The sequence below is a fragment of the Cyprinodon tularosa genome, unplaced genomic scaffold (genome assembly GCF_016077235.1).
Source record: "Cyprinodon tularosa strain WSP-4 unplaced genomic scaffold, ASM1607723v1 ctg637, whole genome shotgun sequence".
Taxonomy (NCBI): Eukaryota; Metazoa; Chordata; class Actinopteri; order Cyprinodontiformes; family Cyprinodontidae; genus Cyprinodon; species Cyprinodon tularosa.
The window spans coordinates 106,087-128,860 of NW_024039382.1; the positions used below are offsets into that span (position 1 = coordinate 106,087).

The following is a 22,774-nucleotide window of genomic DNA, read 5'->3' on the forward strand; positions in this document are numbered from 1 at the left end:
TATTAGTTCATGTCATATTGCTGGCGGTCTGTTTATGATGCGCACATGCATTTAAGCTGAGACATATTTTCCAAAACGATTTCACAGCTCGTCATGCTCCTCCACCCTCATGCCCCCATAGTCAGTGATTGTGCTCATCTTGATGTAATCTGCTTTGTCGAGCACTTCCTCCAGCGTCAGACGGCCGTCCTGATGAGCAGAGCACAAACCAGGAAAAGACTGATCATTTGTTTACAGTATACGGTTTTAATAAGGTTAGTCTTTAAATATTTTACTTAACTGAAAAAATCACAAGGTCAAAGAAAATTAAAGTCCAAAGTTAAGAACTGAATTAACAACTACTACTTAAGTGCAGAATAGAGATAGAATGAAGCAGAATGATGAAAAAGGGATCCCTATGTCCTCCAGCAGTCTAAGCCTATAGCAGCATAACTATAGAGATAGCTCAGGATAACCTGAGCCACTCTAACTAGAAGCTTTATCAAAAAGAAAAGTTTTAAGCCTCTCAGGCTTAAATTAAGTTATAGTTGCAGGGAAAATCTGATATTTGGAGAAAATGATCATATGGGGTAGTAATATACAATTCAGACTTTTTTTTAGAGAGACCTTTACATGCAATGAATTCTGGGATGTTGCAGATTTGCAACAGTGGCCCGGAGTGGTAAATTAACACTGAAGACTGAATCTGATATGAACGTTGACTTTATATGAATGTCACAATCAAAAAATTAACAAAATTTGGGGGGAAAAAATTTCTCACAAAATTAAGAGACAACTTTTTCTCAAACTTTTTCTCCACCGACATCTCAAAACCTCTTGAGAAGGCCGTTTCTGTTAAACTGTTGCTCAAAATATAGGCAGACTAGTAGATAGTGCATGTAGCTTCCATTGGTGCCTGTTTGGGCACACGTTGCGAATCCACATCATTGAAATCGAGATGCCTCTGGTGAAAAACCCAGAGGAGATAAAATCTACTAATTGGCATGTGTCATATCTATACACATAGGATGGAGGATTTTAAATTCTATTCTGGATTTAACAGGAAGCCAATGAATAGACACCTAATTACAGTTTGTGGACTTCTGTTTTGTCAGCAGGAAGTTAAGAGTCATCCAGGTTTTTATGTCTTCAGACATGCCTGTAATCTATATAATGGTTTAGCTTCATCTGGATTACAGACAGATATAGCTGGGTATCAACAGCATCATTCTACAAATTGGGAGCATATTTAAAGTAAGGAGAATTAGTCCTAGCACTGATTTTAGTGATCAGTGCTAGGACTAGTGCATAACCAGGTGTCAGGTAGGAATTGTACTTTAGAGATGCTAGTTTAGCTAACAGTTATAGTTTTGAGTGTGGGAAACCAGAGTAACCAACAATTTCAATTGAGTTTATTTCTATTCGCAGATTCAAATTCGGTCACTGCTTTAACTCAGGCAACCACTGAGACTTTTAACCCCTGAATTTATAAACATGACAATAATGCAATTTTTTGTGGTTTTTACATCTCAGTTGTTGCACAATCAAGATGTGTGCTTTTACTGCAAACATAACATTTAAAAATGTGGGTGTATTACAAGTTTGTTATAATTATTACAGTCAACATTTACAGACACGGTCAGGGAGCAGTTGAACAGAAACAGATGGTTCCCAAAGGTTCCCAGGTCTGAACTTGTTACTTCAAGGCTGGACTATTGTAATTCTTTACTATCAGGAAGTCCACAAACTGTAGTTAAAAGCCTTCAGCTGATCAAAAATGCTGCAGCCAGAGTTCTGATGAAAATTAAAAAGAGAGATCATATCTCTATTTTCCCCTTAAAAACCATAACTGTTAATAAACTAGCATCTCCAAAGTACAAATCCTACCTGAAACTGCCGGCTAAGAATAAGGTTTAATGCAGAAAGATTGTTATTCACTGGTAATGACACCTGGTTATGCCGACTAGCACTAGTCCTAGCACTGATCACTAAAATCAGTGCTAGGACTAATTCTCTTTACGTTAAATATGCTCCCAATTTGTAGAATGATGCTGATGATACCCAGCTATATCTGTCTGTAATCCAGATGAAGATAACCCATTATATAGATTAAAGGCATGTCTGAAGAGATAAAAACCTGGATGACTCTTAACTTTCTGCAGACAAAACAGAAGTTCACAAACTGTAATTAGGTGTCTATTCATTGGCTTCCTGTTAAATCCAGAATAGAATTTAAAATCCTCCTTCTCACATATAAAGCCTTAAATGGCCAAGCTCCATCTGATATCAGAGATCTGATTGTTCCTTATGTTCCTAACAGAGCACTTCGCTCTCAATCTGCAGGTTTACTAGTGGTTCCTAGAATTTCTAAAAGGAGAATGGGAGGCAGATCTTTTAGTTATCAGGCTCCTCTCCTGTGGAACCAACTACCAGTTTTAGTCCGTGAGGCAGACACCCTGTCTACTTTTAAGGCTAGGCTTAAAACTTTCCTTTTTGATAAAGCTTCTAGTTAGAGTGGCTCAGGTTATCCTGAGCTATCTCTATAGTTATGCTGCTATAGGCTTAGACTGCTGGAGGACATAGGGACCCCTTTTTCATCTTTCTGCTTCATTCTATCTCTATTCTCCCACTCTGCAGAATCTGTTAGTTCAATCTCTAACGTTCTGCTCTCTCTGCTTTTTCTCATAGTAGCTTCATCTGGTCTGTTCATGTTTGGCTGTGACTCCATCCTGGAGAGAAATATCAGCTGTGCTGCTGCCATCAACATCTTTGTTTCTAGATGCTGGAGATCGGCCTGTTTTTCAGTGTAGTCCTGTTTCTAATGGAAGTTTCTTCCCGTTAAAAAGGGAGTTTTTCCTCTCCACTGTTGCTACAAGCATGCTTAGTGTGAGGGATTGCTGAAGAGTCAATGAGTCGACGCAATCAGTTGGTTTTCTTTGGATAGAAAACTTTTAATCAATCTGATTGGATGATCTGGTTGAATTGTAATGTGCCTTGAGATGACATGTGAATTGATGCTATAGAAATAAACTGAATTGAAAATTGAACTAAATGTGAAATAACTGGCATTGATGGAATGAACAACCCATCGAGTTTGTGTAGAGATTATCTGGATCCAAACTCAACTCCCTACATGAAGAACCAGAAGCCTTCTGTTTGGATGCTCCAAAAATCTGTTCCAGATTATTGTTTTGATGTTGCCTACTTTCTCTTTAATAATTTTTGTCTGTTTCTCCCTTTAACATCTTCCATGAAGGAGATGTTTGAGTTGCCTTACCTTTACCAAACCAAAAATTAAAATTCAACAATACTGCAGCACATAACACCACAAACAAAGATTTGTACAAAAAAGTGAGACTTTATTTATTAAACCATAATGAGTCAGTAACAAAGTCCATCCCAGACCATTTGACTATGTTCTTAGACCAAATACACAAGAATATTTCCTCTCTTTTGGACTGAAGCCCCCACATCAGAATCAACCTGGATCCAGTTTGGACCTTAAAAAGCCTCATTGTGTGATGATCTATGAACCCAAAAACAATACCGACACAGGAGTGCATGTTCATTAGTATTACCCGTCCTTACATACACAGTATGTGGTTGCGTCCAGAAACATGGTTTTGTGGAGCTACAATCAGAGATGCACCGACCAGAACCCTGATTTCTGCTTGTTGTCAACAAGCAAATTTAATTTTTAACAGCTAAATCATGATTTACTCAAATCCTTTTAGTGGATTTCACAAACACGTCTTCTCATTTGTGATACGCTACATGTCATTGATTTGGTTCATCAGGTTTTTATTTTAAAGTCTCAAAAAGACATGTATCAAATATGGCATTACGGGTTAAATTGATGCCATGCTTCTTTTTCTATGTCTGCTTCTGTCTCCTTGAACCCCAGTGGGCCTCAGCAGATGGCCGCTCACACTGAGCCTGGTTCTGCTGGAGGTTTCTTCCTGTTCAAAGGGAGTTTTTCCTCTCCACTGTCGCTACAAGCATGCTTAGTGTGAGGGATTGCTGAAGAGTCAATGATTCCATGCAATCAACTGGTTTTCCTTAGATAGAAAACTTTATAAATAAACTGAATTGAATGGAATTAAAATGGTGCTTTCAATGATCACAGAAAAAGGTAGGATTTAAATCAATCTGAATGTCTGCCGATTCCTCGGTGCATCTCTGGTTGTGTGTTTCCACATAAGAACGAGGAGACATGATTAAACCATGACTGCAGCGTAAATAAGAGCCAAAACTTTGCTTTAGATACTTGAGTGAATCCCAGCCTATCCCTAACCCCCCCCGAACCTCCCAGGGACGGCACATCAAAGTTCCTCGTGTTTCTTTGTTAAATCTTCACCATAATTGGTGGCTTGACTTCCAACAAACATGTTCCAATTGGCCAGAATCTCCTTCTTGGTGATTTTCTCATCCTGTTTGATTATAGCATTTCATCCGTCGTTGGTTGATCAACAGATGATTGGGAGAAACGGGAGAAAGGAGGGATGACAAACAGCGAGAGAAAGACAGAAAGGAGATAATTAGTGATGAAATTAAACCAATTTAACAACAATTAAGTACTGTTCCTTTCCGCAGGGAGGGGGGCGGGACAAGTCCAGTGTAAACACATGAAAGTCCCAGGTCCAGAAAAGTGCAAACTAGATTTAAAACATGTTGTTTGACTAAATATGTAATTTAATCTGTGATAACTTCTAGATCTTTAGCAGTTTTGGAAATTATTGTTTGGAATAAAAAGGAGTCAGACTTTTAAACCACCTGAAAAACAAAAACTTAAGCAGTTTTTTTTAGGTGTAAATATCAACAGAAACAATCCAGGCGAGAAATCCAAGGAGAAAATGATCCACAAAAAAACAAACAACTGGATTTCTTTACAGATTCTGTTAAATCTCACAATAACAAACCTGTCGTTACAATATTTTGCTGGTTTGTTGTGAAGATGAGGCTCTGATCCGTCTCTGAATGGGTCATGTGACCCAAAGCGCCGCTTTACGTCAGACTGAGCTCCGACCCTCAGCTGATCAGACTGATGGAGGATTTCCTCCAGAGCGTCAATGGTTCCTGATCTTTACCAGGAACTAAAGGACGCCCCATTCTGCTGGTCCAAACTGGTCTGATACCAGAACACTTAGGGATGGTGCAGGTCTAGGACCAGGGGCTAAATTTACGCAGTGTTGCTTTGATATCACATATTTTTAAGGCAAATCTGATTGAAGTAACGAGTCGTTGGTGAAAGAGTCCAGATCAATTCCTAAGTCTTAAGTTCTCTGATATCAGAACACATGTTCAATGACTTCAACCGTAGAGCTACATCATTAAGAGTAAACTCTGAGGCTACGTTCACTCTCCAGGCCTTAATGCTCGATTCAAACCTATTCTTCTGCGTGGTGCGTTCACATTTCCAAATATATTTGACTTGTATGCAATCTCCTGTCTGAACTGCATTCATGCAACTTAAGAGTCCCGCCTGCGCAGCAGAGGACGCAATGACATCACAAACAAGCGTGCTCCGTAGGAACAAGGAAGCATGATTGGGTCAGGGACATGACCTTTCACCCCTGCGGAACCGGGTTTGATTCCCGGTCAGGGAAGTTTTATAGGAGAGTGGCGCCCCAGGCATAGAGCTTGAAATCCTGAGGCTCTGAGTTCCAACCCCACTCCCACAGACTGCCACTCTGGGTCCCTGAGCAAGAACATAAACACCCCACACTGCTCCACAGGCAGCGCACAATGGCAGCCCACTGCTCCCCAAGGGGAGGGGTTAAATGCAGAGAGTTAATTTCTCCAATGTGAGGTGAGTAAAGTTCTATACTGTGTTTATAGAGGTGAACATAGATGGGAGTGCTGGAGCGCATCTAGCAATCTTTCATTTCTTTCTTTGTTTTTCTTCCCGCTTCTGCGTAGCGAGACCCAGAATAGTGACCTTTGTTGAGCATCAATGGCATTCCGTTTGGATGAATGTGACCGGGTCGTCCAGAAACAGGTCACATTTGAAAAGATCAGATTCGTTTGGATTCAGGACCAGAGAGCCAAGTGACCTGGGTCGCATTGGAACAAATCAGATCTGTGTTGTTCAGAAAAGATCAGATCCAGGTCACTTATGGGCAAAAAAATAAAATAATATTAATCAGATTTGAGTAACTTCAGGTGAACAAAGTCAAAGTTTGACCTTGATTCTAGATCTACAGGTGCTGGTCATAAAATTAGAATATCATGAAAAAGTAGATTGATTTCAGTAATTCCATTTAAAAAGTGAAACTTGTATATTATATTCATACATTACATACAAACTCATATATTTCAGATGTTTATTTTGTTTAATTTTGATGATTACAAATGACAACAAATGAAAATCTCAAATTCATCATATCAGAAAATTAGAATATTACTGAAGACCAATAAAAACAAAGGATTTATAGAAATGTTGGCCAACTGAAAAGTATGAACATGAAAAGTATGAGCATGTACAGCACTCAGTATTTAGTTGGGCCTCCTTTGGCCTGTATTACTGCAGCAATGCGGCGTGGCATGGAGTCGATCAGTCTGTGGCACTGCTCAGGTGTTATGATAGCCCAGGTTGCTCTAATAGTGGCTTTTAGCTCTTCTGAATTGTTGGGTCTGGTGTATTGCATCTTCTTCTTCACAATACCCCATAGATTTTCTATGGGGTTAAGGTCAGGAGAGTTTGCTGGCCAATTAAGAACAGGGATACCATGGTCCTTCAACCAGGTACTGGTAGCTTTGGCACTGTGTGCAGGTGCCAAGTCCTGTTGGAAAATGAAATCTGCATCTCCAAAAAGTTGGTCAGCTGCAGGAAGCATGAAGTGCTCTAAAACTTCCTGGTATGTGGCTGCGTTGACCCTGGACCTCAGAAAACACAATGGACCAACACCAGCAGATGACATGGCACCCCAAACCATCACTGACTGTGGAAACTTTACACTGGACTTCAAGCAACGTGGATGAAGTGCCTCTCTTCTTTTCCTCCAGACTCTGGGACCTTGATTTCCAAAGGAAATGCAAAATTTACTTTCATCAGAGAACATGACTTTGGACCACTCACCAGCAGTCCAGTCCTGTTTCTCTTTAGCCCAGGCAAGACGCTTCTGACGCTGTCTGTGGTTCAAGAGTGGCTTGACACAAGGAATGCGACAGCAGAAACCCATGTCTTTCATACGTCTGTGTGTGGTGGTTCTTGAAGCACTCACTCCAGCTGCAGTCCACTCTTTGTGAATCTCCCCCACATTTTTGAATGGGTTTTGTTTCACAATCCTCTCCAGGGTGCGGTTATCTCTCTTGCTTGTACACTTTTTTCGACCACATCTTTTCCTTCCCTTCGCCTCTCTATTAATGTGCTTGGACACTGAGCTCTGTGAACAGCCAGCCTCTTTAGCGATGACCTTTTGTGTCTTGCCCTCCTTGTGCAAGGTGTCGATGGTCGTCTTTTGGACAACTGTCAAGTCAGCAGTCTTCCCCATGATTGTGTAGCCTATAGAACTAGACTGAAAGACCATTTAAAGGCTTTTGCAGGTGGTTTGAGTTAATTAGCTGATTAGAGTGTGGCACCAGGGGCCATCAATTTTGAACCTTTTCACGATATTCTAATTTTCTGATATGATGAATTTGAGATTTTCATTTGTTGTCATTTGTAATCATCAAAATTAAACAAAATAAACATCTGAAATATATGAGTTTGTATGTAATGTATGAATATAATATACAAGTTTCACTTTTTAAATGGAATTACTGAAATCAATCTACTTTTTCATGATATTCTAATTTTATGACCAGCACCTGTAGTTTCTAGATACAACTTCCTGTCAAATACTGATACTAACCCAACACCATGTAAACACAGCGAAAGAGACGAATAAACCCTTAGAAGGTAAAGGAACTACGTCTGGTTGATCCCGACATGGCCACCATCAGGGTTTGAGAACTGTTAGCACGTCTACCTTGTCTGTGTCGGTCTCATGGATCAGGTGCTTGGCCTCGTTGTCCGCGTGGTCGACCTCTCCTGGTAGAACCCACTGGGCCACTTCATCAGCATCCAGGTAGCCGTCCTGCATGAAACGTAAGAGTACAGGGTGTGAAGGAAACGTTACGTAAGCTTTAAATGAACCATCTAGCCTTTACTTCCACAAATATCACAGCACAGAAGGTGGTGGCAGCGTCATGCTGTGGGGAGGCTGTTCGGCTGAGAGATGGAGGCTGGTTAAAGGTGATGGAAGACGGATGGAGCAAATAACCCAAAAAAACCATCATAGATGGAAGAGGACCTGAGACCAGGCTGGAGGTTCTCCTTCCAGCAGGAGAACCTTCCAGAAGATCCAGTCAAAGATACAACAGATGGACTGGAACGTCCTAGTCAAAGTCCATCACATGTTCATAAACTGATCTGACTGATTGTGAGCTGCTTTGATAAGAATTGCTAGAAATATGATTCTACAGACATTTTTTCCTAAACGGATGAGAAACGAGATTCTGCAAACATTTCTGTAAAGAACGATAAAAACATGTCTCCAAACATCGACCAGCAGTTTGTTTCTTAAACGCACATTCAGCTGCTTCATTGGTGCGTTAAGAAGCCCCACCTCGCTGCTCCCTCACTCTGCCTTCCTGTTAGAGCTTTGATTGGAGGAGCTCCCGCCTAAAGTGGAGGAGTGAAGGAACCTTAGGTCCTGTTCAAGACTGAGGGGAGAAATGAGCAGAAGGTCTACGGACGGATCGGGGCGGCTGCTGCTTTGATGCTGCATCAGTCTGTTCGTCTGATCTCTATTCACTGGATGCTGATTGGTCCCAAAAAGTGAAGCCACAGGCCGCCATATTGGTACTCCCCACTCCCATGGAGACGCGCCATAGAAAGGCCTCCCTGTGCAGCATTTGGCTGCAGAAACCAGAAGTTTCCTGGCTGCAGGAAGACGTTCCACAGGTCATTTCCCAGACAGTGGATGAACTAACCAATAAATCCATCTATAGCCAATGGATCCTATAGTATAGCATGTAGCGTAATATTAGTCTGGCTATCTGGGACAGACTCAAAGTTATTGACTAAATTAGCCATTGATATTGGGTCTAACGTTAGAAAATAGAAAGTAAAGGAAATAGAAAGTACTTCACTGTGAAATGTCAGTGTAGTAATTCTTTATTAAGTGGATGATGCTGTCGTTTTTGTGGTTTTTGTTGTATTTCTCAAAAGAAAAAAAAGTTATGTGCTGAAATGAACGTTTCGCCACCCCTCCAGGAAGCTTTCTCAATTGAATTGAGAAAGCTTCCTGGAGTCCAGTGGATTTTTTTGAACTTTTATGGAATGACTATGACCTGGATGACTGAGAATCTTCATCAGCATATGTGCTGCAATATATTGCATTTTTTATTGATGGAAAAAAACAACTCAAACTTTTTTAAAGGCTGATACACAGACACTGTATAAAAGTATTTGGCATCATTTAAGTTTTCAAATAGGAAAATACTACAGCATTAACAGACATGTACTTTAGCTTTAGCTTTAGCTTCAGCTTCTTCTTCTTCTACTGTCATGAATAACAACCAACTGTTGCGTCACTTTCGTTGTAGTTTCAGATTTCCGTTGCGGCTATTTCTGTTGTGGCTTTTGTATTTGTGTTGCGGCGCTTTTGTATTTGTGTTGCGGCTCTTTTATTTGTGTTGCGGCTCTTGTATTTGTGTCGCGGCTCTTGTATTTGTGTTGCGGCTCTTGTATTTGTGTTGCGGCTTTTGTATTGGTGGTGACACCTCTGGGCCACCGTAGTAATCTACTGATGCTGTGAATTTATCTTTATTTTAAAAGTCTTAAGCCCCCCCAGAAAATGAGAACATCATCGTTGTTTGATGCTGTAGCGCACATACTCTTTACAATGCGACCAATCTAACTAGGGAGTACCAATATGGCGGCCGGTGGTTTCACTTCAACCCCATACTACCAACGGGCAATCAGCAATCAAGTGAATAATTAGGGATCAGTGGTTGTGGTGTAAAGGTTTTATAACTTCTGATGGAACACGTACGTCATGACGGACGCAGTCAGAGCCGCTCTCACCTTGTTGATGTCTCTGAAATCTGCAAAGTGTTTCTTCTCAGTCTGAACCCAGTCAGGCTCCGCCTCTCCGTCCTCTGGTGTGTACATGTCACCTGGCGAGGGAGAAAGTCATGAATGTTGACTGGTTCCAGCGCAGACATCAGACTGGTCAGACTGGGGCCCACTTACCGATGTATTCGGCCAGGTTGATCTTCCTGTCGCCGTTCTTATCGATGTCCTCCACAGTCTCCTGTTGGGGAAATGCCAGCTGTCAGTTCCCTGATTATTAATACATCTTAGCAGAAACTCCTCACATCCTGCTGCCTGCCATGTTTCTGCTTCCATCGCTTCAGATCTAAGCCCAGAGAAAGCTGAGAAAAAGGTTTCAGCGCTACGTATTCTGCCAAAGTCCTCCACATCATTGTTACCGTGCCCACCAGCCTGTTATGGTCTGCAGATGTTCTGCTTCTAGTCTTAGTTTGATTTGTAAACAATCAGCAGATGCATTTGAGCTCCTAGATCTGCGTCCAGCATGGCTCTACCTGCACCACCACGTCTTTCATGTAGCTGAACTCCTCGGGGTGAAGGAAGGCGGTGAACTCCTCGCGCGTGGCGATGCCGTCGCCGTCCTTGTCGGCCGCCTTGAAGCGCCTTTCGTCGCGGGCCAGCATGGATTTATACGTTTCCTTGTCTTCAATGTCATTGAAGTCGTCGCCTGAAAAGAAAAGGGATTCTGAGCAACCTGTGCGGCTCCACCCGTCCTTCCGGTTTGCCATCACCAAGTAGTGACGGCAAATAAACATTTCAAATGGTGCAAAAACCAAGAGCTTTACCCAGATAGTAGCCATAGGTGGTGTTCTTATACTCCTCCCAGGCGATCTTATCATCCCCGTTAGCGTCGTAGTCCTTCCAGTGCTTGTTGACGTTCTCCTCGATGTATCTATTCTGCCGGTGTTTGATCCACTTGCGCAGCTCAGAGTGGTCAACGAAGCCGTCCTTGTTGGTGTCGATGCGGTCAACGATCTTTCTGCAGAGCAAAAAGCACAAAGTTCACATTAACAGGCTAAACAGAGACTATTTCACTAAGATTTCTCCAACATAATGACAGGAAATTAAATCTTTTAACTTCTACATCCTGTCCAAAATTCTAACAGAAATCCTTCTGACTCTCAACTGACCTGAAATAATATAGCCAACAGATGAAGCTGCAATCAAAAACACGTCATTTATAGACGGATTTATGGAAGTTCCAGCGTCAGTTCAAACAAAACGATTCAACCAGTCCAAGGAAAAGCAGCTGTTTGCATCGACTCGTTGATTTTACTGGATGAGCTGGTAAATAAGCAGACGTTTGCTTGCATTCTGTCGCTGACTCTACAGCAATCCCTCACAATGATAATGCATGAAGCGACAGTGGAGAGGAAAACTACCATTGAACAGGAAGTAACCTTTATCAGAACCAGCTTAGAGCGAGCGGCTATCTGCTGAGGCCGACTGGAGTAAGAGAGACAGAAGCAGATATAGAAAAAGAACCTAGAAGCACTGCTCTAAAACTCTTCCTATGTTAGAAAACGGTAAACTAGCTCTAGGTTAGGCAGTCTGGCAAAGAAAAATTTAATCAGTGCCAGTTTTCAGAAAGACCGGACATTTCGCCCAAAATGCTTTAAATGGTTTTCAATATGGATATAATAACAAATAAAGGGTTTATAACTTATTTCTTCCCCATGAAATATTTGCATATAATTAATAAATAGCACATAAAGCAAAGGTTAAATTATTCCTTTCATTAGGTTTAAAAAGGAAGCAGTCTGATAAATCTGAGACCGGTCCGATGTTCCAGTAAAACCTTTAGCCGCAGTCAGAACCCTTCAAAGAAAAAGCATCCTAGAAAATTTAGGTAGATCTAAAATAACTAGAGAAAAACCTATGATTTTGGCTTTTATTTAAGACCCGATGTAACATTCCTTAAGATTTTTTCTTAAACACTAATAAAATAAAGAGGTTTCAGGTTTCTTAACAGATATAATCGTTTTTAAGCAAATAATTTTAATTTATCAAATGGGAGCCAAAAAAAAAGGCATCGACCTGCTGCTCAGAGAAACCTAGATTCCTTTAAGCAGCAAAACGATTCAGCTGTGAAATTAACTCTTCATCTTCTGTTTCCCTTTTCTTTTTTTTCTTCCAACAGATGATCATCCACTGCAGGAAATTTTAATCTTTCATATCTGTTTCATAGTTAAAAGTAATTAAAGATAAAAGTCTGTCTTTAATATTTGATTCCTCAACAGTAATAAAATTAGCATAACATTATTATAAGATATTATAATAATATATTAATCATAGAATGGTGTATTTGGTCTAATGTGCAAACCTTATATACGATCCTTTCCAACATTAAAGAAATTGTCCTTTTTCGTGAGGTTAATTATTTTCTGTTGATAAATTTGTTAAGAGGACAAAACTGGCAGATAGAAAATATATCTGCTCAGTGGCGCGTTCACCTAGAAATATGACAGAAGGTAAAATACCAACAGAGTTTCAAGGTATCGGCCATCTTTAAGAGTTTAAAGTATAAAGGTTTGCCTCCATTTTCTCTCCTTCTTTATGTTCAGAGTAAATCCATTTGTGGATTTATGTCTTAATGTTTCCTGTTGAAAAATATACAGTCCAGTCAAAGTGTTTTATTTAACATCAAAACAAATTATTTACTAATGATTGATTGTTGATTAGATTAAAATGTATTTGATCAAGTCTTTTTTCTTTTAGTGTTGTAATATGATGTTTCGTCCACTAGAGGGTGCAGCTGTTCATTAAGCAGAGCCTCACTGGTATTTCTATAGAAGTAAAGCCAGATTGAAGGCAGAGAAGAACCATGAATGATCCAGAGTTCAGTTCTGTTTCATTTGGTTCTGTCTGTAAACATAAACACTGATAAACTCCTAAATAATCCCATAAATGGGCCCATTTATCTGTGCTGCACGGTGGAGCAGCGGAACATCTCCTTTGTGCTCAGAAGTAGAGGATGTGATGTCAGAAAAGCAGAGGACATCTGTAGCGTTATGAAAAAGACGTGCTAATGTTGCACCCTGAAAAAGATCTAAAAAGATTTTTGCTTTTGTGCAACTTTATTAAACAAAATCCAGCTTATATGGTTTTCTCTCTTTCTGTAAATATATACAGGTTATGAACTTTTAACTCCCATCATGCATTCTGTTCTTCTTAAGGGATTATTATCATGACAGAAACTATGGATCAACAAAAAAATAAAATAGTTTGAGCACATATTTAGTCATAAACCAAATGAATTGTTCTAACTAAATACTAAATCAATAACATAATTATATCTAATAATTAAATTTATCACGTTAACGTATTTCCAGGGCTCTACACTAAATATTAGCACAGTAGACACAGTGAATGCTGCAGAGTTAGTGCATTTTATACAGGAAATATTAGCAGTTTAGAGAGAAACATTTCTGTTTATTCAGTCAGTATTTAATAAAGCTGGAACAATCAATAATTAAAATATAATGATGTGCTTTTTTTAACCTCTGCATTATAAAAACAAATATTGTTCATGTTGTGGAAAGATCCTCTTGATACAGAAAACTCTGATTGTTATCAGTCAATCGATAAGATTGATCCACTTTAATTAAATTGATAACTTGCATCTAGAGTCCTATAAGAGGATGTGAGGTCGTTTTTACAGTTTTAACCATCAGTTATTTTCTTCATTAGCTTTGTTTTGTCACTGATTGCGTCTAAAATGAAACCAAAGAGAGACTTTAATGGACGGACTGTAACTCCATCCTATTAAAGGTGGTTTGTCCATCTAGGAACCTACCCCAGCCTCTCTTTGCTCTCCTCAGGGGTCAGCTGGTCAAAGGTCTTGGCATCCTCTTTGCCCAGGAAGGCCTCGTGGTCGTACTGGTAATTCTGGCTGTCGTCGTGGACGTGGTCACTCAGATCGGCCTGGTGGTGGACGCGCTTCTCCTGAGCGGGGACGGCAAAGGCAGCCGCAGCCAGGAAGTAGACGGACGCCAGCGAAGTCAGCAGCAACATGGCTGGTTTTCTGGGACTGAGGTGGAGGCAGGAAATCAGAGCGGCGTTAAAAGGACAGGAGAGAGACAGCTGGGAAAACATCACCACATCATCAGCATAAAGGACACTTAAACTGCTGGACATTATGAAAGATGCCAGCCACCCTCTGCACCGCTCAGAGGAGTCTGATCAGTGGGAGATTGCTGCTTGCAGGAACAACACACTGCTGAGCTCCTTTGCTCCTAAAGCCATCAAGCTGAACAACTCCTCACTTGGGGGAAGAAAGAGGTGATAGGAAGAGGGAGAAGGGTCATGGGTCAAGGGTCAATGCAGAAAGACACCAGGCCGGGAATCGAACCCAGAACCTTCTTGCGGCAAGGAGATCAGCCTGTTTTTCAGTGTAGTCCTGTTTCTCTGATTCTGACTGACTGGATGTGCTCTCTTCATCCTCTGACATGGGAGCTGGAGGTTGCTTCCTGTTCAAAGGGAGTTTTTCCTCTCCACTGTCGCGACAAGCATGCTTAGTGTGAGGGATTGCTGAAGAGTCAATGAGTCGATTCAATCAGCTGGTTTTCCTTAGATAGAAAACTTTGAATCAATCTGACTTTTTACAGCAGGTAACAGATGTATTATACGGAAACAAAAGAAAATGAACTCCCTACATAATGAAGCTGAGGCACAGAGAAATGCACCTCCGCCCCTCCTCCACCTGTAGCTGTGCACTGCTGGTCAGCTAGCAGAAAAAAAAACGTTGACATATTTTCCTGAGGTATAGAACCGATAAGTTTGAGCAATTTGTAGCTTCTGTAGTACCTTCTGTAGTATCTTCTGTAGTACCTGTTGTAGTACCTTCTGTAGTACCTGCTGTAGTACCTTCTGTAGTACCTGCTGTAGTACCTTCTGTAGTATTTGCTGTAGTATCTGCTGTAGTAGTTTCTGTAGTACCTGCTGTAGTAGTTTCTCTGGTATCTGCTGCAGTACCTGCTGTAGTATATTCTGTAGTACCTGCTGTAGTAGTTTCTCTAGTATCTGCTGTAGTATCTGCAGTAGTAGTTTCTGTAGTATCTGCTGTAGTAGTTTCTGTAGTACCTTCTGTAGTAGTTTCTGTAGTATCTGCAGTAGTAGTTTCTGTAGTATCTGCTGTAGTAGTTTCTGTAGTATCTGCTGTAGTAGTTTCTGTAGTATCTGCTGTAGTATCTGCAGTAGTAGTTTCTGTAGTATCTGCTGTAGTATCTGCTGTAGTAGTTTCTGTAGTACCTTCTGTAGTAGTTTCTGTAGTACCTTCTGTAGTATCTGCTGTATTAGTGTCTGTAGTAGTTTCTGTAGTACCTTCTGTAGTAGTTTCTGTAGTAGCTTCTGTAGTATCTGCTGTAGTAGTTTCTGTAGTACCTTCTGAAGTAGTTTCTGTAGTACCTTCTGTAGTATGTGCTGTATTAGTTTCTGTAGTAGTTTCTGTAGTACCTTCTGTAGTAGTTTCTGTAGTACCTTCTGAAGTAGTTTCTGTAGTACCTTCTGTAGTATCTGCTGTATTAGTTTCTGTAGTAGTTTCTGTAGTACCTTCTGTAGTAGTTTCTGTAGTAGCTTCTGTAGTATCTGCTGTAGTAGTTTCTGTAGTACCTTCTGTAGTATGTGCTGTAGTAGTTTCTGTAGTACCTTCTGTAGTAGTTTCTGTAGTACCTTCTGTAGTAGTTTCTGTAGTACCTTCTGTAGTAGTTTCTGTAGTACCTTCTGTAGTATCTGCTGTAGTAGTTTCTGTAATACCTTCTGTAGTATCTGCTGTAGTAGTTTCTGTAGTACCTTCTGTAGTAGTTTCTGTAGTACCTTCTGTAGTACCTGCTGTAGTATCTGCTGTAGTAGTTTCTGTAGTACCTTCTGTAGTACCTGCTGTAGTACCTTCTGTAGTGTCTGCTGTAGTACCTTCTGTAGTAGTTTATGTAGTACCTTCTGTAGTATCTGCTGTAGTACCTTCTGTAGTAGTTTCTATAGTACCTTCTGTAGTAGTTTCTGTAGTACCTTCTGTAGTATCTGCTGTAGTAGTTTCTGTAGTAGTTTCTGTAGTACCTTCTGTAGTAGTTTCTGTAGTAGCTTCTGTAGTATCTGCTGTAGTAGTTTCTGTAGTAGCTTCTGTAGTATCTGCTGTAGTAGTTTCTGTAGTAGTTTCTGTAGTACCTTCTGTAGTAGTTTCTGTAGTAGCTTCTGTAGTATCTGCTGTAGTAGTTTCTGTAGTACCTTCTGAAGTAGTTTCTGTAGTACCTTCTGTAGTATGTGCTGTAGTAGTTTCTGTAGTACCTTCTGTAGTAGTTTCTGTAGTACCTTCTGTAGTATCTGCTGTAGTAGTTTCTGTAGTACCTTCTGTAGTATCTGCTGTAGTAGTTTCTGTAGTACCTTCTGTAGTAGTTTCTGTAGTACCTTCTGTAGTACCTGCTGTAGTATCTGCTGTAGTAGTTTCTGTAGTACCTTCTGTAGTACCTGCTGTAGTACCTTCTGTAGTGTCTGCTGTAGTATCTTCTGTAGTACCTTCTGTAGTAGTTTCTATAGTACCTTCTGTAGTAGTTTCTATAGTACATTCTGTAGTAGTTTCTATAGTACCTTCTGTAGTAGTTTCTATAGTACCTTCTGTAGTAGTTTCTATAGTACCTTCTGTAGTAGTTTCTATAGTATCTGCTGTAGTAGTTTCTGTAGTACCTTCTGTAGTAGTTTCTATAGTACCTTCTGTAGTAGTTTCTGTAGTACCTTCTGTAGTAGTTTCTATAGTATCTGCTGTAGTAGTTTCTATAGTACCTTCTGTAGTAGTTTCTATAGTACCTTCTGTAGTAGTTTCTGTAGTACCTTCTGTAGTAGTTTCTATAGTATCTGCTGTAGTAGTTTCTGTAGTACCTTCTGTAGTAGTTTCTATAGTACCTTCTGTAGTAGTTTCTGTAGTATCTACCAGACAGAAAGTGTGAAAACTCACCAGCTTTGCAGCTTCAGCTTCTCCTCCCACAGCAGATCTCAGACCAGAGGTCCGCGTTGGCATTTCGGGGTCTTTAAATAAGGATACAGAGGGGGCGGGAGTTGTCCAATAGATAACCAATCACCGGCGCTTTGGGGGAAACTCCTAGCCAATAGAAAGGAGCACATAGCGGGAGAGAGTTTTAGGAACGATTCTGATTGGTCAGATATCGCCACGTTGTCACGTCAGAGTCCTCTCCTCCAGTGCATCCTTCCTGCCCCTCCCACAGACCCCAACCCCCCCACCCCCCGATCACTGATTAAGCTTTATTATTATTTCAAGCTATTTATACAAACACAACATGTAATCATCTGAATGTATCTGTGAGATAAAAATTATGCAGTTTAATTTATTGATCCCACAGCGGAGAAATTTACTCCTTAAAGCAGCTGAAATAGTCAAAGGAGAAGAAGGAGCCAAAGGAAGAAAAGATGCATGGGAAATATACAGTAAACACAGTGCGTCCACTTATGGCAGCTTTTTATTAATAGTAGGATCATTAGACAGGGTTATTGCACAGGGTGTTCTGCAAACTGTGTGTCAGATATAATAATAATAACAACAACAATAATAATAATTGAACTTTAATGATCTCAGATTGGAGAAATTCACCCTCTGCATATAAGCCATCCCTTTGGGCAGCAGTGGGCTGCCACTGTGTGACGCCCGGGGAGCAGGGTGGGGTTAAGGGTCTTGCTCAGGGACCCAGAGTGGCAGTCTGTGGGAGTGGGGCTTGAACTCAGAACCTCAGGATTCCAAGCTCTGTGCCCTCACCACTAGGCCGCAACTCTCCACACTATCAATTTATATAGAGAAACAGGCTATCAAATAGTAATTGCACCTTATACATTGAACACAACTTATAGCACTCCTTTATACAGACAGGGTGTAAAAGTCTTCCACTAAAGGTGGAGGTCTGGTCCAGAGGGTGGAAGGTGATGGATGGAAGCTTGGACAGCATCCTCCTCTCAGTTCCTCCACTGAGTCCAGAGCGCCGCCTGGAGGTGAAGGGTGAGGATGAACGGAGGCAGAATGTGGCCCTGAGGGGCCCCGTTACTGCAGATTACCACCTTTGACTGGCAGCCGTGCGAGCTGAGGGCATTCAGTAAGTTAGCTGATGGTCCGGACAGTAAGATGTCTGTTCTCCAGCCTCCCCCTCAGCAGCTCTGGTCTGATGGTGTAGAAAGTGCTGGAGAAGTCAAAGAACATGATTCTCACTGCGCTTCAGGCGGTCTGCAGGTGGGTGAGCGCCCGCTGCAGCAGGTAGATAATGCGATCGTCCAGTTTTATATGACGTGGTAAAATTGTTCACACTAACAAAAAATTATATCAGCTCATTTCAACTGTACTGAAATCCGATTCAGTTTAGAGTGATTTATTGATGTTAAAGGAGTCTGATTCCTGGTTATCTGGAACCACATCTGTTATGGTCTTGGTTTTGTTAGCTTTTCTTTGAGTTTTCAGTTTCATGTTTATTCATGTTTCTGTTTTCTAGTTTATTGGTTTAATTCCTACTTTGTTGTGTTTTTGGATGTATTTGAGTTCCAAGGCTTTTCTCTGTTGCCCTCTTGTGTTGGTTTCCTTTTCCTTAGCTTTCTTCCTACAGGCCTCTGCTCTCACCTGCTCCCTATCAGCTCGTTAGTCCTCCCTTTGTTCAGTCAGCCTTAAATACTCTCCTTGTGCAGTTCCTCAGTGCTGGTTCCTTGTCTCTCCTCATCCTTCCCCTGATGTCTCCATGGTTCTGGTTTGTGTTACATTAAGTTGGATTTTGTATTCCTGCCTTTGTTAACTGAGATCATTAATTGTAACTGAAAGAAGTCGCCTCTGCGTCCTCTAACCGCGACCAAAGCTGACATCAGCATCAATATTTTCTCCGTATCTTTCAGCTCCAAAGATTCTTCTCTCTCAGACAATATTTTACGTTGTAAAAGTTCACTTAGAGCAGGGGTGGACACGGTTCCAGCTCCTGAGGGCCGATATTCTGCAACTTTGGTTCAACACACCTGGATCAAGTTATTATATGTTTAAAGAAAAAGTGAAGTCTGCAAGGAATAACCAAAGCATCATTATTTATACCTAAAGCTAATACGTCCGTGGTGATTTAATGAATTTACTGATCACTGAGTCTAGGGAGCGGCCATTTTTTCCCAAACATAGAAACACCTCACCCCTGCCATCTTCCAGCAGTGACGTCACGGTGCGGTAAGCCTAGCGCCATTCTCCCCGCTTTACAAGCTAAATCAATGGGAACTACTAGACACATCTGCAATCAACAACAATTATTGAAGATTTCCAGAGGACTTCACCATTGAAATTCACCAGAGCTATAGTGAAACTGAAAATGCCCACGTGCATGGCAGCTGGATGCTGGAATACATCGGGTAAAAGAGAAAAAAATAGTTATTCCACCTTTCTGATTCCTGATCCTCCACGGACGGGTTGGTCGTTGGATCGCCAACTTGAAGAGGGAGGATTTGCCATCGAACTTCTGGCCAGAGAAAAAACCCGTAATATGTAGCCAACATTTGGAAGAAGAATGTTTTCAAGATGACTTGGATAATAGCGCGTTGTGACAAACACCAGATACAGCACTGGGACTTGATCAGCAGCCGATACCGCACCGTGACGTCACTAACCAGTAGGTGGCAGTAGTGTTCTTTGACAAACATGGGCTCTATTCGAAAACCTAGGACGTGTCCTCCAAGGACGCGGTCTACCTAGACTGGATCCTTCAAAGTCATTGAAAATAAGGAGACCGGAAGAGTTTTGGCTGTAAATTCGAACAGGTCTACCCTTCGGTGGGTTTTACCGCCATATGCTCTGTTGCTTAGCAACCGTGAACATTGACACACAAAGCAGGAAAAGAATGAATACAGAAGTTTTTTTTTACAGAAACTGTTTATTTATTTCTTTTTTATTGTGAAGTGAACAAAGACTACACTCACAAGAATCCAGAGTGGAATAAAGGTTCCAACCAGTGGGAGCAGGAACAAATAAAGTCAAATGTAATGATAGAAACCTTAGTCAGTTAAATAACCTGCTGCTGTCATTCTGCACATCTCTGATGTTGCTGCTATTTTCCAATATCCATTACTGTAAAAATGTCCATAGCTGCATATTGGTTATTTATTCCCCAGTTTTATATTGTTACAAAACACTTTACAGAATTGTATTGTTTATATTTTAACTCTTCCCTGTTATGTTATTCTTATACATTTTTCTAAGGTCCACATTTGTGTGACCATTTTCAATAATCTTTCTGCTGCTGTAAATTTGCCCATTGTGGGACAATAAAGAGATTTTCTATTCTATAAAAGGGGTAGAAAGATATAAGTAAATCTAAACAATGTATTTATAAAAAATATATCTGCAAAATCTCCAATATTAAACAACAAAAAAATCTTAGTTAAGCCTATTGAGCAAAACAGCAATAAAAAGATAAAAATCCTATCAGATTTATAGTCCCCACCCTGCAGATATATTAGAATCTGTCCTTTAATTCCAGCCAAACCCATTTACACAGTAACAGATTAAAACCTTTAGATAAACAAAACATTACCGCCACATATCTGACTCAATAACCATTAAAACAACTATTTTTCATTAATCTCAGACGGAACTATTAAATGACTTGTATTATATTAAACTGAACTTCCAATTTTCACCACTGTTCGGCGCCAAGTAACCTTTACTCTGATCACGGCTTGCTTGGTCTCGCAATGAATCCTGGGATATCCAAGAATACCGAGGATACATCAGACCCGTCCTTCAAATCGGGCAAAAAAGAAGGACGCATTTTAAGGCCGCATAACGAGGACTCTTGGAATCCGACCAGACCTCGGCGCCGCGCAATGACGTAATCGGCCTTCGAATCCGGTCTTCTAAGGACGCGTCCTAGGTTTTTGAACAGAGCAATGGATGCCTCCAGTAAAGCACATTCACATGAAAATTACTCTGAATTAAAAACATTTATCAAACAGTATTTAATAATTTCATATTTAAATTACTTTCAGAAGTTTGAATTCTGAATATGAGCGGACTTTCCCTTTAAAAGCTTATGTTTTAATAAATTGGGATGATGGTGACATTGTAATGTTTTTTTTTTTTTTTATCTAGAGGTTTGATTTTGATCTATGCTGCTCAGTCTGCCAGCTGCACTTGGTGCAAAAATGATGATCAGGCTCAAAAAGGACCGAGCAAACCATGAAGAACTCTTGCTTTACTCTAACATTAACATGTTTGTTTTTTTATTTTATAGTTCTAGAACTTGACATAGCTCCTTTAAATATTTATTTTTCTGAGGTCCAAAAACAATCATCCACAAGAACACAAGTGTTTATTAAAACTGTCTTTATTTGTCACAGTACATGGACAGAAGGGTTTATAGACCACAGTTATTAGAAACATCAAAAATAATATATCAATACTTCAGATCACATGTAGTCAGTTTTCTGGTTTAAGAGGAGGTTATTACAGAGACAGTTTAAAGCTGCTGTGGTCACCACCACCATGCTGCACATCAGCCAGTAAACATGTGACCCAAACCGACCCTGTGGATATAAGATGCTACATTAAGACTCAATGTTATCAAACATACTAATGTTTATAACTATATATCCTTTTCATTTACAGCGGGAGATAAGATTCATTGTAGTTACGCCTTAAATGAAGCTGCTCACATTCCTCACAGAGCTCCTTTAAACATTCAGGGACGGATCGTCTGATCTTCTACAGGAAACCTGTCCGACTGACCCAAACATTTGTTTTCATTCATACTGAGGCCATGTTGGACGGAGCCGGCTGTGAAGGCGTCTCTTCAGAGCAGACATTTCCATGGGGATTCGCTCCAGGATGCCTCTAGTGGTCATCGGAGAAAAAACCCCTGAAGCAGACTTTCAAAGTGGAGCGATCCTCCATCATCTCAGCTACAGATGTCGCTCCTTCTCCTGCCTTTATCATGGTTCAGATTTACCCAGCATGCATTTCTGTGGACACATACATTTCACCCCAGATCCTCCTCCAAGTGAACTTAAACAATTAAACCATCGTGATCGAAACAAAAAAACATACAAAATCTTTACACAAGGCAGGTTAGCACTCATAAATGTTTCCGTTTTAATGCATTTAGAGTTTTAATCTGGATTATGGGATTAGTGTTATGGAAACATTATATAGGAGACCTAAATTCAAACAGGCGTTAAAGAATAATCCTTTCGGATGCTTTCGCTGAAGGTTCCCTGCAGCTGATTGGCTCTCAGCCCAGAGGGCACAAACTGTTTGAGGACATTTGATCTTTGACTCTGTCACAGTGTGGTTAGGATTCAGGTTTCCTGGGATGAACAAGGTCCTTCCCAGTAAGACCAACGGACCGTTGGCATCAGTAAACGAAACGCGGGCGTGGAGTTTGGTTTTTACCGTTTGCATTCAGGATCGGATTTCGCCGTCTTCCGTGAGGCGGGGATCATTGGATGGATCAGTTTTCATCTGTTAGGATTCCTTCATGCTTGGGATGGGGTGGGGGGGGGGGGGGGGGGGGGGGGGGGGGGGGGGATTATCATGCATCTACAGCTGGGAAAACGTTACTGGATCCAACATTTTACCTTCATCTATCGGACCCATGCAGACCAAGAAGAACAGACTCTGCTCTGTTTCCTGGTTTAAGACCAGAGTCAGAACCGTCACAGAACCAAAAACAGGACGATCAAGATTGG

General features: G+C 40.8%; 1 protein-coding gene across 2 annotated transcripts; it reads right to left on the reverse strand.

The window, feature by feature from the left end:
• Positions 1-45: 45 nt before the first annotated feature.
• On the reverse strand, positions 46-17,163 carry rcn3 (reticulocalbin 3, EF-hand calcium binding domain). 2 transcript variants are annotated; one of them, XM_038308436.1, is made up of 8 exons: positions 17,025-17,163; positions 13,875-14,108; positions 10,864-11,057; positions 10,573-10,745; positions 10,220-10,280; positions 10,052-10,143; positions 7,950-8,057; positions 46-189 (listed from the first exon to the last, which is right to left on the reverse strand). In XM_038308436.1, the coding sequence occupies exons 2-8, from the start codon at positions 14,090-14,092 to the stop codon at positions 82-84; spliced, it is 954 nt and encodes a 317-aa protein (XP_038164364.1). In that variant the 5' UTR covers positions 14,093-14,108; positions 17,025-17,163; the 3' UTR covers positions 46-81. The 2 variants fall into 2 exon arrangements, with proteins under 2 accessions (XP_038164364.1, XP_038164363.1); XM_038308435.1 differs by lacking the exon at positions 46-189 and adding an exon at positions 3,318-4,409.
• Between the last annotated feature and the right edge of the window lie 5,611 nt (positions 17,164-22,774).

Coding starts and splice junctions, on each gene's coding strand:
- rcn3 (XM_038308436.1), bottom strand. CDS start 14,092: ATGTTGCTGCTGACTTCGCTGGCGTCCGTCTACTTCCTGGCTGCGGCT. Junction 10,281..10,572: donor TGAAAGACGTGGTGGTGCAG/GTAGAGCCATGC, acceptor TTTCCCCAACAG/GAGACTGTGGAGGACATCGA. Junction 8,058..10,051: donor ATTTCAGAGACATCAACAAG/GTGAGAGCGGCT, acceptor CGTTTCATGCAG/GACGGCTACCTGGATGCTGA.